Raw genomic sequence first — 15,094 nt, 5'->3', positions numbered from 1 at the left:
CATCCTGGAGGCAGTACTAAAATTATCCTTGGGCTGTATTCTCAAGCATGGTTGAGTTACTCAGAAACAATGTGATGCTTTAGGGACTTGTCCTATGGTAAGGTAATAAGTGGAGGCAGGAGAATTTCCATAAATCTGGCAGCTGGCCAGCCTAGAACACGAGAACAGAAGAAACAAGAGATTCCTGGTGCCCCAAAGAAAGGAGAACCAATTCCCAAAAGTTGACCTCTGACCTCCATACTCATTCTGTGCCACTCATGCACACACACAACAAAAGTTTAAATGCAAACTTGAAATGGGTGGATATAGAAATAGAGACACTAGCATACCCCCTGACATCAGCTCTTGCTATTATCAGCATCAAGGAATAGTCTTATAAATGGTAGGCAAATCATGGAGAAAATGATTAGGGACAACCATGTTTGTCTTGTGTATGAGTCATAAATGCATACAAGACTTACTGGAGGCTAGAAAGATGGATCAGAAGTGTTAACAGCACGTGTTAGCTTTGCAGAGGACCCAGGTTCAGTTCTCAGCACCCACATGGTGGCTAATAGCCACCAGTAACTCTAGTTCCAGGGAAGCTGATGCCTGATTCTGTCCTTAGGGTACTACACATACATGTCACAGACATACATGTAGACAAAACACCAATCCATATAAAATAAATAAATCCCTTTTTAAAAAATGAAGTTTTGTGTTTGTGGTACAATAGGTGGCATATGATAGCCCAACACCCTGCCACTGAACTGCACCCCTAGCCTTTAATTAGAGATTATTTTATTTAGTAGCTCTAATACGTGGGAGAAGATCTCAGCAACAAGATATAAATCCTGTGTAATCCATCTAATGAACTAATTTGTACAACTGGTTAACAATGGAAATTAAATGATAATAGTCTATAGAGAGGTGTGTATTTCAAAATGTGCCATTTTATTTCCAGTAAATGTGCCGGGATACAGAGTTTCTGTGGAAAGTAGATTTGAATAATTTATTTTGGTTTTTTTTTTGGGGGGGGGAATCCTGTGCTATAGCTCACACAGTGGTGAGGAATATAATAAGAAACTGTTGTATGCACAGCATTTAAAGACAGGTCCTTCTGGTCCCCACGAAAAACTAGCTCAGTTGCTCTGAGTCTTCACAAATAATTTTTACTGAGGACATTTTTTCCCAACCCTATCCTAAATCTGGTGGCTCTTCATTAACACCTGAGTTTATGACATTTAGATATTTTAGATTTAGCTCTTGGTAGAAACTCAGATTGTCTCAGTTTGGGTCTACTGTCCAATGGCAGCTATGAAAGTAATGTCATAGTTGGCAGTTGTGTCTTTGTATTGCAGCAATACAGATGTTGAAAAAGGAGATGAGAGGGTTCAATGAGTCATTCAGTTACAAACATATCTAACAGTATATTTAGAAGTAGGGCCGTGGTGGCACATGCCTTTAATCCCAGCACTTGGGAGATAGAGGCTGGTGGATCTCTGCAAGACCAAGAGCTAGTTCCAGGACAGCCTCCAAAGCCACAGAGAAACCCTGTCTCGATAAACAAACAAACAAACAAAAAATACTAAAACAAAATAAAGAAACAACAACAAAAGGGGTATTTTCAGAGTCTCTATTACATTGGCACTTGTTTTAGATTTCACCACTTTCTACCTTGTATTATAACTCTGTCTTATCCTTTGGTTCCTAGGAGCCATGTCTGCTTTTATTTGTACTGTTTGTTCCTATTTCATCATTATGCTCAGTAACATTTTGCTAAATGTGAATAGATGGAATATTAAGAGCGGTATCCTCACCTTTTTTTTTTTTTTTTCTACTTTCAGTGGTATGCAATCTGCATTAGTGATGTTGGAGACTATGAAGGCATCAAGGTTAAGATTGCAAATGCCTACATTATCAAGGAACATTTTGAGGTACTGATTTAAGTTCATGAATTTAAAAAGTCAATACTTTTCTGAGTGAATGTGTTTTAGTAGTTACCAGTTATTGTATACAGAGCAGGTTAGTTCATACTTGTAGGCCAACTTCTTGAAAGACAGAGGCATGAGATTACGTGAGCCCAAGAGTAGGGGCCTATACAAGGAAAAAGAACAAAATCTATCTCATTTTAAAAAGCATAGCCAAATCCCTGTGGATCAGAGCAATATTAGTTTATTATTTCTTTGAATTTTCTGAGTCAATGTAACTATAGCCATTAATATGCTTTACTTAGCTAGGATGGGAAATTCAAGATGACCTCTTATCTGTTTAGTTCCTCTTTACTTGTTTAGGGGTTTAGCCCAAGCGTCTCTATAATGTGAGAGATGGCCTTCAAGAGAAAATACTCCAAATTCTAGTGTGCAAACTCTTTCAAACCATTTGTACATTGTATTGAATTTAAAAGTTTGCCATTCTTTTTGTTTTTGTTTGTTTGTTTGTTTGTTTTTTGAGGCGGGGTTTCTCTGTATTGCTTTAGAGCCTGTCCTGGAACTCACTCTGTAGACCAGGCCGGCCTTGAACTCAGAGATCCACCTGCCTCTGCCTGGGATTAAAGGCGTGCGCCCCACCAACACCTGGCTAAGTTTGCTATTTTTTAATCCACATACTCAGAAGCAGAGGTAGCCAAATACCTGTGAGTTCAAGACCATTCTGAGAGACACTGTCTCCAAAAACAAAAATTACAGTCTAAGCCAGTTTCTGTGGAAGGTTTTGAATGCCTCATGGTTAAAATATAACACTCTAATCTGATACACTTTTCTTAGTAGTAATAATTATGTTTAAGATTATACTATGTGTATTTTAATATTTTATGTGGTTTCAAATTTCTCCCTAAAGTTAATTTATTTGTTTTAATAATTTTGTTCAATGGTAAAAATTACACAGAAACCTATTTATTTCATAATCTGTATGCACACTATTTCATTATTCTTACACAGAGAACAAAACTACCACAGAAATGTTCAGAATAAAAATCTTTTATTATTGTAGATCATCACAAAATATACAGGAACAACAGAACAAGTAGGAATGGGCTGGGTAAGCTACTTGATAACTCTCCAGAAACTGACAGCTAGAAGTCTCAGCTTCTAGCTTATATAATTACTAGAGGAAAATAACATTGAACTAGGAATTAGGCAGGATACCTAACTTCTTAAACAAGCATCATTATATTTTACAAGTTGCTTACATGTCTTTCTTATATTTAATATATCTGAATTAAGATTGTACCACAGAATTAGTGTTACTTTATAGTATAAATTGGAAGTACTCTTTAGTTTTAATAATGAGTGTTTATGTGTGCATAAGTATGTGCACAACATGCATGTAGTGCCCAGAGGGGTCAAAAGAGGGTGTTAGAACCCTTGGAACTGTAGGTACACATGGTTGTGAGCTGCTACAGGGATATTGGGAACCAAACCCAAGCAAGTCTTTTGCAAGAGCAGCATGAGCTTTTAACTACTGAACCATCTCTCCAGCTCTGGAAGCAGTAATTTATTCTCTTTAAAGCAGCATATAAAATGATTTTGTGCCATATTGATTGGGGTGAGGGATAATGGAAAGACTTTATTTTAATGTTCAATTAAATTTGACAAAAGAATGTATTTATCCTTCCTTTAATCTTAAAGAAACTGTACTTTATTTAACTATTTTCTGAACTAGATTAATTTGTATATTTTATGGGTTTTCTCACATCGTAAACCAATTTCTAAAACTTGTAAAATATATCTTTAGTATAAGTAATAGTGTATTGGAACAATTTTAACCAATTGAAAATATGGGGGTGAGGAGATGGCTGTCTATAAAATATTTGTCATTCAAGCAAGAGGACCTGAGCTTAGCTATTCAGCATCCATGAAAAAATGTTAGGTGTGGAGGTGTGCACTTCTAATTCTAGTTTGGGCTGAGCAGCAAAGGCAAGAGGATCATGAGGGCTTGCTGGCCAGCTAGTGGAGCCAGTCAGTGAGCTTCAGGTTTGGTGAAAAGCCCCGTCTTTTAAAAAAACAAGGTGGAGAATGGTTGAGGAGATATCTGGCTTTAACCTCTCACCTAAACACATATAAACACACATGGAGATGAAGGCAGTGAAGAGAGGGAGGTTTATCCTGAGGTAAAAAACTGTTCTTGATTACAATGCAGATTTGGGGCTATAGAGATGGCTCAGTGGTTGTCAGTGCTGAAACTGCTCTCCCAGACGACCTTGGAGTTCAGTTCCCAGCACTCACATTAGACACATTAGATGCCTTCAGCTCCAAATGGCCCAACACCCACTTATAGCTTGCATGGATATCTGCACACATGTGGCATTTACATACATACACACACACACACACACACACACACACACACACACACACACACACAAACATCTTTAAAATGCAGGATTATACTTTTTTTTTTTAAATTCACTGCTTCTTTGGTGTTTAGAAAGATTTTATTTTTTAACAGAAAGCAATTGAGCTGAATCCTAAAGATGCTACTTCAATTCACCTTATGGGTATTTGGTAAGAAAATTTCAGTAATGTTTCTGTCCTACTTTGTGTGATATTCCATACTATGTATAAGCAATATTTTATTTTACAACATATATCTAAGCAAAATAAACTATTTAAAAATAACTGTTTAACAGAGTTGAATATTAAATCACTAAATAGCACTTGTATATGTCGCTTGAACATTGTAAATGTAGCTAGACATGGTTGCACATGCCTGTAATCCCAGCACTTAAATAAATTCATCTTCACATTTATAGTAAGTTTGGGGCAGCATGTTCCACATGAGACCCTGTCTCAAAACCCTCTTTCTTACTACCAGAAAAATAAAAACCCCAAGAAAATGAAAAAGACTTTAAGATATTTTTCTGTGGAATTTTAAATTTCCTTTCTTGGGAAAGACCTCATTTACGGTAGTAGGTAAAACTGTATTAGAAATAGTAGGTTGCCATAGGAGGTCTTCCTATCTTCAAAACATCAGACTGAGATTTTATTATTGTGAAGAACTATGTAATCTTTCTCCCAGTTTTAGTGTGATCTTGTGTCCAATATGAAGAATTATTTTGCTAGTATGAGGGCATAGAAGTGTTTTAAATGTGTGCTGGCATAAAATTTGGTCAAACTCTTTTACAAAAGAAATATTTTTCAAATATCAAAGGACAGCCACTTAATTAGTAAGCAAACCATGTGATATAATCTGTGCCTCAAGGAGTTCTGTCCCTAGTAAAAGATCCCAAATGGTTTCTTTCCTACTTCAGAAAGTTGTAATTGTTTTTGGACACTAATCATTTACTTCACTCTGTTTTAAGTGGGCATAAATTACTGGCTGTTATTGTTATTCATGTATAGTACATTGAGTTTTGTAATTTAAAAAATTACTAATTTTCTTATGTTAAAACTAGCAGTAAGCCAGGTATAAGCCTTTCAACAGTGACGATGAGGCAGGACTAGGAGTTGATGGCTACTCTGTGGTGTATATAACATAAAACAAATTGTAATAATGCTCCTGTGTCATTTAGTTGTTCTAAAGAACAAATAGAGTGATTTTGGTCCTGTACCTGACAGTGATCACTGTTTACATTTAATCACAAAATAGATCCAACTCCTGAATAAGGTCAGTCTCTAGATAATTCAGTATGAATATGAATCAACTATGTATTGTGTAAAGTTCAAATTATTTACAAGTATAATAGAAGATCCTTTTATAATGTCTATTAAGATGTTTGGGTCTCTGGGTAAAAAATATGCAATTTGAATGTATAATGCTATCTATTCCTCTGTAGGTGCTATACATTTGCGGAAATGCCTTGGTACCAAAGAAGAATTGCTAAAGTGCTGTTTGCAAATCCTCCTAGTTCCACCTATGAGGAGGTAGTATGATGTCCTTTGTTAAGTTAGTACCGATTTCTTAACTACAGTCCCATTCTACAGTGTCCACACATATGGAGATCTGATTCTGTGAGGGATTTGAGCAAGTTTCTAATGATCCAATTCAGCAGTATCACAAAGGCTTAATACTTACTGCCCAGGACTGGTGAGTGGTTTTTTTTGTTTTGTTTTTTGATTTTTTTTTCTTGTTGTTTAGGTGAGTGGCTTATAATTCTGGTACATTGTCAGTTAAAGTAGCTCATAGCTAAAATAGAACTCTATTTTCAATTATAATATATATCACATCAAAGCCATAGAATAGAGTAGGAAATAGTGATTGTTACCCAGCAAGTTTTAGAGATATTAAATACAAGACATTTACAAAAATGAGTATGTAAGAATTGATTAAAAACATTTCATGAGTGTGAAAGGCTCATATTTTAAAGGCTGTTTGATTTTCCTGTAAAAATAAAATGTAAAAAGAATTTGTACATAAGCTTTAAAGCCCCCATCTACTTACCCTTTGGATGCTGGGGCTTGAACTAGGACCTTACCCACTGACCAACATTCCTAGCCTACTGCATGAAAACCTTGAGTTTACTTAGTCAATTTTCAAAATGTAAGGAACTTTGCAGATGAAAAAAATTATACTAGTATTTCTCCTATTGTACTAAGGAGTGTTTGGTGTTGTTTGCCCCTAGGAATCTACAGTATACAATCAGATGTTGAGAAACTGGTTTCTTTCTCTTCCCAGCCAAAACCAAACCAAACCAGCCCCCGCCCCCCCACACACACACACATCTTATAAAGTATAAACAGTGAGAGAATTCACCATTAAATCATATCTAGTTTGTGTTAGAAGTGTTACTGTCATAACTTAAGAGGAAGATAACAGCTGAATTCCACATGATCAGTTCCTTAACTTTGTGCCAGGATAGTTTGGTACAAACAGTTAAGTAGCAAGCAGGTAATATCTAGAAGTGATCCTCATTATTAAAATCCTAGTCTTTGATGACTTAATTGTGTTAAGTTGAGCCTATATTAATCTCCCTACTGAATTCATCGTTTGTTTTAATAATCATTTACTTCCTTTACACCTTCCTATTACAACTTTAATAGAAAGAATAAACCTTCAAGAAAATGTGGGTAGTTTTTTCTTTTTTAAGTTACTGATTCTAATTATTTTCATTCTGTTTTACTCTTTGTATTAACAGGCCTTGAAATACTTTCACAGGGCAGAACAAGGTGAAATACTTTTACTTCAACTATTATATAATATTGTCTCAGTGCTGACTATGTCATAGAAAATTTTAAATCAAGATAAATATATATTTGCTGTTATCTTTCACATTGGATAATATAAAAAATTTAATTTGAAAATTTACGTGTATGGGTATTTTACCTACATGTCTGGTACCCCAGAGACCTGAAGGCATACCTTTGGGTCTGGAGTTAATAGATAGTTGTGAGCTGCCATGTTAGTGCTGGGAATTGAACCCAGGCCCACTGGGAAAACATTCAGTGACCTTAACCATGAATTCTCTCTTCAGCCTCAAATTTTAACTTATCTTTTAAAATAAAGATCACCTAAACAGGAATTGCACTTAAATTCAGAGTTCTAATTTTGGAATGTTCCCTTCATTTAATAATATATATATTATTAAATTATCATTTTTTTTAAAATGAGGTAGCTAGAACAAATGGTCTTTCTAATTTGTATTTTTATTGTTAATTGGAGGCACTGAAATGGAAACAATTTAAAACCAAGCTAATTTGTTTTGGATGTTGCAACATATTGTACTCCATTGTGAAAGAGTTCATTTTTCCTACTTTGATTAAAAAATGGCTACTATTATAACACTTTTGTTTGCCTGCCCTACATATTTTCCCTTAAAAAAAAAAAAAAAAAAAAAAAAAAATCCCTGGCACTGCAGTTGTTACTTAATGGCACAGTTCTTTGCTGACATGCACAGGGCCCTCAGTTCAGTCCCCCAAACTAGAACAATAATAAGAAAGAGACAAAGTATCTGTAATCAGGTGTACCAAAAGTGCCACTCTGAAAAACATTTTCATTTTCTTTTTGATAGTTCTCACTATATAGCTCAAGCTGGCCTCAAAGTACCAATCCGCCTGCCTCAGCTTACAAACATTGGAATTTTATAACAGTAAACTAAGATATCCTTTTAAGTTTGAGATCATATATGTATATACTTAAGCAACTTAGTGACAATTTTTAAAGCTTTAAATGACTGTGTTTGAATGTTAAATATTTCTAACTCATGAAATTTTGTTTACTGCTTATTTTATTATTTTTACTGATCATATGAGTATGAACTGATCATGTTCACGAATATGAATCTAAGAATGAAATTATCTCAAAGGGGTTTGAAATCCTAAAGCAAAAATTAGACCTTAAGACAAGTTTGGCAGTTTTGAATGAAGTTGTGCCCTCTGCTCATGGAGTTAAATCCTTGGTGACTCCACTCGCACAAAAGATTTTATATGAGCAGTTACTTTCTCTAAGCAAAAGGATGCCTAATTCTGGTCCAGAAGCCCCTCCCACGTCGTTCACATCTCCCACATGGGCCTCCTTATTCTGCCATTTGGGTGTGTAAGGCTGTGTGTCCAGTACATGGATTTTTCCCCCCCTTTTTGGCTCATGATTAAGTTTCCATTGCTTCACATGATACTTGGATGACTTCCTGGACGAGGAAGTAGGTGGATAAATTGGCATACTGTGTGTGTGTGTTTTTTTTTTTTTTTTTTTAATCAAGAGGGAAAATCAGTCAACCACAAGTTTTTCACCACTCTAAATCAGCATACTTAACTTCAAAATGTTTAAATCAAAGAAACTAAATGGCTGAGTTTTAAGCAATTGCAGTTAATCATAAGATATGTCCAGGAAAAAGCAGGCTTTGTTCTCTTTTAAATCTAGAGCCTGTTATGTGCTAAGCATGTGTTCTATTACCAAGCTCCATCCCTGGCCTCAGAAAACATGCTTGGAATACAAAAAAGACAAGATAACTAGGAGGAACTGTATGAAGTTAGAGCTAAGTGTGGTGAAGGTACTGTGACATTGCCTTACAATTAATTATTAAATTCCAGGCCCACTTAGTCTTTCTCAAAAACAAGTGAAAGGATTCTTTTTTTACTTGTATTCATAGCCTTCTTAAAAAATATTTTTATTTAACATATAAGTAATTATATATTCATACATGATCAAATCAAAGCAGTTATCTCCATCTTAAGTATATATCATCTTTGTATTAGGAAATACTGGAGTCTTGTAAGTCTTCTAAAAATATATAGTAAATTGTTAGCAACATTTCCCTACTTTTGTGACCCCCCCTTCCCACCTTCTGACAACCACTACTCTATGCTCACATTGCTAGGCTCTGTCTGCACTTTCAACCAAATATCTTCTCTATTTTATCTAGTGAAATCCTGTTCATCCTCCAAGATGTTTATCTCTCAATTAGTGGGGTTTTTTGGTTTTTTGTTTGTTTGTTTGTTTGCTTGTTTTTCTTTAATGTGGCTTCTTGTAGCACATGAAGCATTTAGTTATTAGGAGACATTTAACAAATTTGATTAAATTTATGTTAACCATGATTTCATTCATGCATTCCCTCACTCACTGAACAGATGCATTTAAGTATGTGTTACTTTCCCTATACTTTTCTAGGCAGTCAGAATACAGTAAGGATGGTTGGTTTAAAAAGAAAATTGTTCTTATATATCTCATGTTCTATCAGCATGAAGATACTGTATAATACATTCTTAAAATGAGACCTTCATATAGTAATGTACAGAGCCACTAAGTATATTCAATACATCATAATTTTAGGGTTTTTTAAGATAACATTTGAACGAAAGAATTGTATTAGCTTAATCATTGTTTAACCACACAATTTTATTAGAATTTAGACCAAAAATTTAAACCTATAAAAATACTATTTCTCTTCAGCTGATTTTGTTTCTCTTCCTTATGTATAGTGGATCCAAACTTCTACAGCAAAAACTTGCTGCTGTTAGGAAAGACATACTTGAAGCTAAACAACAAAAAACTTGCTGCTTTCTGGCTGGTAAAAGCCAAGGGTTATCCAGCACACACAGAAGAAGATAAACAGGTAAAATATCTGTAATAAAGTAAGGCAGATAGGCTTTCATTGAGACATTAATAAATAAATGAACTGAGAACTTCTTTTAAAGCATAATTGTTTAAATGCATAGTTCTGTGAAAAGAACAAGTGCCCATTAATTACTATAACCAAATGTTGTAAGTTGCTTGCTGCAATAGAAAATTGATGTATATCTAACTGAGATCATATATGGCTTCTAAAACATGAAAGTTAGCTCAGCCATAGATGCTTACCTCTCATGCACAAAGACCTGGTTCAGTTTCTGACACTGTGGGCGAGTGGGGTTGGGGGCAGCGTATAGAAGGTTCAAGGGTATGAACTAGAGTTGTCTTTGATTATTATCTAATCATCACTATCAGAAGACTTTACTCTTACCATGTCCTGTTTTTTTTTATGTTGAAACTCTGAGAAAACAGTCTACTTTATCAACTTCAGTTTATAAGTTAGGCTGCACTATTTATGTGTAATGTGTTTGTTTTTGTTTTTGTTTTTTTTCCACTTTAGATACAAACAGAAGCTGCTCAGTTGCTTACTGGTTTGTAACAGAACTGAGAACTTTTTGGAGAAGGCAACAATGTACCTAACACTTTGTACTTCATTGATTTATAAAGAACTTCAAAGATTTATAAAGATATATATTAACCATGATTCTGTGGCTTTTTTCCCAATTCTTTTATGTGTGACCATTTCACAGAATAAATGTACAAAATTCTGGGTTTCTTCACAAGTAAATGGGTGAAAGAAACTACCACATTGCCCTAAGAGTGGCAGCAGTACATTTCTCTGGTTCAGACAGACATTTTCTATTTGGAACACCAATAGGAAAAAATGGCATGGGATATGTTAAGTATTGGTCACATCAGGATGAGAGGTTTTCAAAAGAAGGCTTTGTGAACAGATGGCATGTGAGGGAATGGTTTTCATGGTCTAATTGACTGAAAGTTGTTATCTTAGAAAAAAGGTCAAATGAGTTAAGTGTTTATGATGTTGGGGGTTCCTGGCATAGAGAACTTAAGTAATGTGTCTTAGAAGCCAACCTGAGTAAGGAAAAGTACTGTGGCATGATTTTCCTTTTTAAATATGTTATAGCTTCATAGATTGGTTGAATTTGTTCCTTGAAAAATTATGTTTTATAGAATGGAGGGACACAGATTTCAGGGTGAGAAAGAAATAGATGTATTTAACACACAAGGTACTATCACTTGAGTCTGTGGTGCCACCACGGCAAACTTACATTTTGTAAACTGAAGCTTGGATGCTACTTACACTGAACGAATGTGATACTGTATAGGTATATTTTTACCCCCAAAAAACTTGAGAATTGTAATGTTTTAATAAATCACAACAAAATGTGTAGGTTCATGCTGTTTCTGTTTTACCAAGTAAATTTTCAAACATAAACATTACAAGTATATCCTGTGCTTGAATTTAAGCTAATATTTTGATATATCCTATTTATATGTGTATATTTATTCATATGTAATTAATGGATTTTTAAACCTATGAAATTACCTTAAGTAATACCCTTAAGTATCTTAGCTGCTCTTCAGAATAAGTACATGTTCCAAAACAAATACATTGTCATACCTGTTATATTACCTCCTAACAAGACATACTCAGATTTTCTTAACTGTCCAAATAAACTTGTGCTTTTTGAGAACATAATTTGATTTGCAGCAGTTGGTTTTAGTCTTACAACAGACTTTCTGGAGAGGCCAATCCAGTTGTTAGTATCAACTGTCCTTCATTCCAGATGAACTTCTGAGAATCATGTTCCATCTTGTCTTCTGGACTCCATTTAATTATATTTAATCTTCTTTGGCTTTCATATTCATCACTTTGAAATTAACTTCTGTTTCATTTTCTAAGTTCATTTTCATTTTTGATACATTGTTTTGCTTTAGGAGATTTGTATTGTTTAAAACATGATAACTGTCTTTATCCGCAGATTTTTTTAGTTTTCTTTGTTTTTGTCAGCAGCCATTTCATATCTTCATTAATTGTCTAGTCTAGTTATGAACTTTATCTACTTTTCATCTTATATATTAAGCTAAAGAACTTAAATTTTTTACATTACATCCAGGTCTTTTACCATATATGTATTCCTGTTGCTTCTGTGGGTTTATTCACACACAAAACATTGTTTCTGGTAAGTTCTTTTTAAGAAATGAGGTATTTTCCAGTACAGGCTTTTATGGATTGGAAGATCTATCTTTTGATGCTTTATAGACCTTCTTTATTTTAAAATAATTAAGATTCACAAGAAATTACATAATGTAGTACAAGCAGGTTCTAAATATCTTTCTTCCTGTTTGCCCTTGGGTGGCATATAACTATAGTATAATACCAAACTATGAAACATGCTGGTATTTGTAGACCTTAATTCAGATTTTATGACTTTTAGATGTCCTCACTTTATGTCTAGTTCTTAGTAACTACTACATAATATTTATAACTACCACCACAGACAAGATACAGATTTGTTTTACTCAGATATCTAGTGCTCTGTATAGTCATACCCAGCCATGTTCAGTACCTCTAACATTCCTGACACACCCTACAACTAAAGAGCTATAAATTTGTCATTTCAAGAGTCTTAGGCAAATGCAATCTTCTAAAATATAACCTTTTATAATTGTGCCATTTCATTATGTTCAGTATCTCTAACATTCCTGACACACACTACAACTAATCAGCTATGAATTTGTCATTTCAAGACTCTTAGGCAAGTGCAATCTTCTAAAATATAACCTTTTGTAATTGTGCCATTTCATTTAGCCAGATCTCTTATAAGAGCTAAGTTCAATCAATAGTTTTTCCTTTTATTGTTAATATTTTTTATTATATGGGTATACCATTTTATCCATCTATTGCGGGTATTTTTTTCTAATTTCTGGCTATTAAAACTAAAGTTGTTTTACATTCACGCTTATTGTGGCATTGCTTATAGACAAGTTATGAAATCAGTGTAGATGTCTATGAAGTAGACAAAGAAAAAGTATATATTAACAAACCAGTTTTATCCAGCCATAAAAAGTGAAATTACCTCATTTGCAGCCAAAAGGATGGAACTGAAGATGATCTTGTAAAGCCTATAGAAGCTCAGATGGATACTGCATATGGATCCAAATTAAACAAACAAACAAATGACATAAAAGTAGAAGGCAGATTACTTGGGAAGAGGAAGGAGGTAGTGGTGGGCTGGATATGTCAGAGTACATATGAAAATATCACAGTGAAACCCATTATTTTGTATAGTGAATATATGGTAATAAAAATTTGAAGGTATTGTGACCTAAGTTTATGTATACTTATTTTCCTTCATAGGAATAATGACCAGGAACACACAAATTCTATGTACTTTCTAAGTCCATGTTTCACTTCCAAGAGCCTAATTCATAAGGTGCCACCTTGGTTCTTATGTGTGCCCAAGGGTGAGACCACTACTCAGTGAATGCACCCTTTAATGCCATTATTTCACCTTCCTGTAAAATTCCTGACTGTTTTTGTGTGCATTCCAGACTTCACTTTATTTGAAAAAGCTAATTTCCCCATACACAGTGTGTAGCAGTCTATGTACTAAACATATTACAGTTACAGGCAATGGGTGATTTTCCTCCCTTTAAATGTGTCTTCTACCTTTAAGATTGTATGAAACCTAAATCTGTATTTGTTTATTGGTAGTGCAGTGGGTAGAAGAGCCTAGGCCTCTGGGCACACCAGGGGAAAGTTGGTTATTTGGATGTCTCCTTTTCATTCATATTTGGTAGTGAACTTGTCTTGATGACAAAATATTCCCAGTGTAGACCATCAACAGGCAATGGATGGTACAACACAGCTTGTCAGATTTGTCTCTTCTTTGTCAAGGACCAAGAGAATAGTTCATGGGAAAGGCATAGAATTAGTACTTTAAAAAGAAATACTATCATCATTTTAATTACATTCTCCTTGTTGAATTCTATAGTAGGGCTTTTAGATTTTAGGAAATAGCGCTTTTAGACTTACGTCAAATTCCCAATTGACTTTAAACTTGATTTCTGTGTTCAGCATATTAAGAAGTGGGGCGTATTACATGAGAACCTTTATTTCATGTATCAACAACTGATTGTTTTTTGCTTCTTCAGTGTTTGGTAGATCATGTTAATGTTTACTTAAATGTTAGAACTCAAGAAGCCTACAAAAACTACATTTGTTTTGGTTTACTCAGAATACTGACTGTAGAATAGGAAACATGACTTGCCACAAGGCAAAGTTAGGCCTTGTTTCAGAAAATAAACATATAGCAGTAGCAGGAGCATCTACATGGTTTTCAAAAGAACCAGAATCTCCAAAGTGACAGCTCAGGGCATTCTAATGGAAGAGTTTTTAGATTCAGAGAAACCCAGTTACTGCTTCTGACTATGTATCAGGAGCTTTTTCAGTTCAGAAGCAGCTTACTAGTTAGGGTCTTTTTCAACCCCAAACGTAAACAAGGTTGTCTGCAATGTAATGATAGGTATACAACACCTTATTTAGTTTTTAGGAGAACTAGGTAGATAATTGAAGTCAGCTGGAAGAAATAGTTATATTTTCATATGATTAGGAAGTATAAGGAAAAAAAGACAAAAGATAAAACAAAAAACCAAATAGTACTTTGTTTCCCTAAAGATAGATGGCTGAGATGATTGGTAAAATTATTTTAAGCCATTCCCTAGGCTCAATTTATTGGTGATGCTGGGTATTGTCACTATTATAAAGTATCATTAACCTGCCTCTGAGTCTTCCTAATCTCCCATTTTCTCATACCTGTGTCATGGGCCCAGTTCAGAATATGGATGGGAAGGATAGAGGATAGAAGAAGGCAGGAGGTGAACACATCTCTTTGATTTTTATGTTCACTACTGAGAAGATAAGCCCGTGTGTCTTAAAAACATAACTGGGTGTGAAAGATAGAAGAGCCTGATGAGGTCTGCAAACTAGTCTTCCCAAAGAAACTAGCTTGGTCTTGTGGGCTATGACCAACGAGAGGTAACTTAATAAAAAGGACCACCTTCCTGAAATCCTACCTGACACCCACCTTGAATCATATCTGCAAAATGATAGTGTCAAATACCTCCACTGAATGAAAGCCAATAC

At 34.6% G+C, this 15,094-nt stretch overlaps 1 protein-coding gene and 1 long non-coding RNA gene across 2 annotated transcripts in view; one reads left to right on the top strand and one right to left on the bottom strand.

Moving 5' to 3' along the window:
- The window catches only part of Rmdn1 (regulator of microtubule dynamics 1), a 29,630-nt gene extending 18,297 nt beyond the window's left edge, over nucleotides 1–11,333 (top strand). Inside the window, exons 5-10 of the mRNA XM_051198437.1 lie at nucleotides 1,827–1,916; nucleotides 4,429–4,484; nucleotides 5,756–5,843; nucleotides 7,055–7,085; nucleotides 9,834–9,967; nucleotides 10,484–11,333. Coding sequence (XP_051054394.1) covers nucleotides 1,827–1,916; nucleotides 4,429–4,484; nucleotides 5,756–5,843; nucleotides 7,055–7,085; nucleotides 9,834–9,967; nucleotides 10,484–10,522 — 438 coding nt within the window. The 3' untranslated portion in view covers nucleotides 10,523–11,333. The remainder of the gene's footprint in view (nucleotides 1–1,826; nucleotides 1,917–4,428; nucleotides 4,485–5,755; nucleotides 5,844–7,054; nucleotides 7,086–9,833; nucleotides 9,968–10,483) is intronic.
- On the bottom strand, nucleotides 11,334–13,017 carry LOC127232372 (uncharacterized). The gene is made up of 2 exons (XR_007835370.1): nucleotides 12,731–13,017; nucleotides 11,334–12,605 (listed from the first exon to the last, which is right to left on the bottom strand). It is a non-coding gene; the product is annotated as an uncharacterized LOC127232372 (long non-coding RNA).
- Between the last annotated feature and the right edge of the window lie 2,077 nt (nucleotides 13,018–15,094).

The sequence above is a fragment of the Phodopus roborovskii genome, unplaced genomic scaffold (genome assembly GCF_943737965.1).
Source record: "Phodopus roborovskii unplaced genomic scaffold, PHOROB, whole genome shotgun sequence".
NCBI classification, from domain to species: domain Eukaryota; kingdom Metazoa; phylum Chordata; class Mammalia; order Rodentia; family Cricetidae; genus Phodopus; species Phodopus roborovskii.
This window is presented reverse-complemented; position numbering and strand designations above follow the sequence as displayed.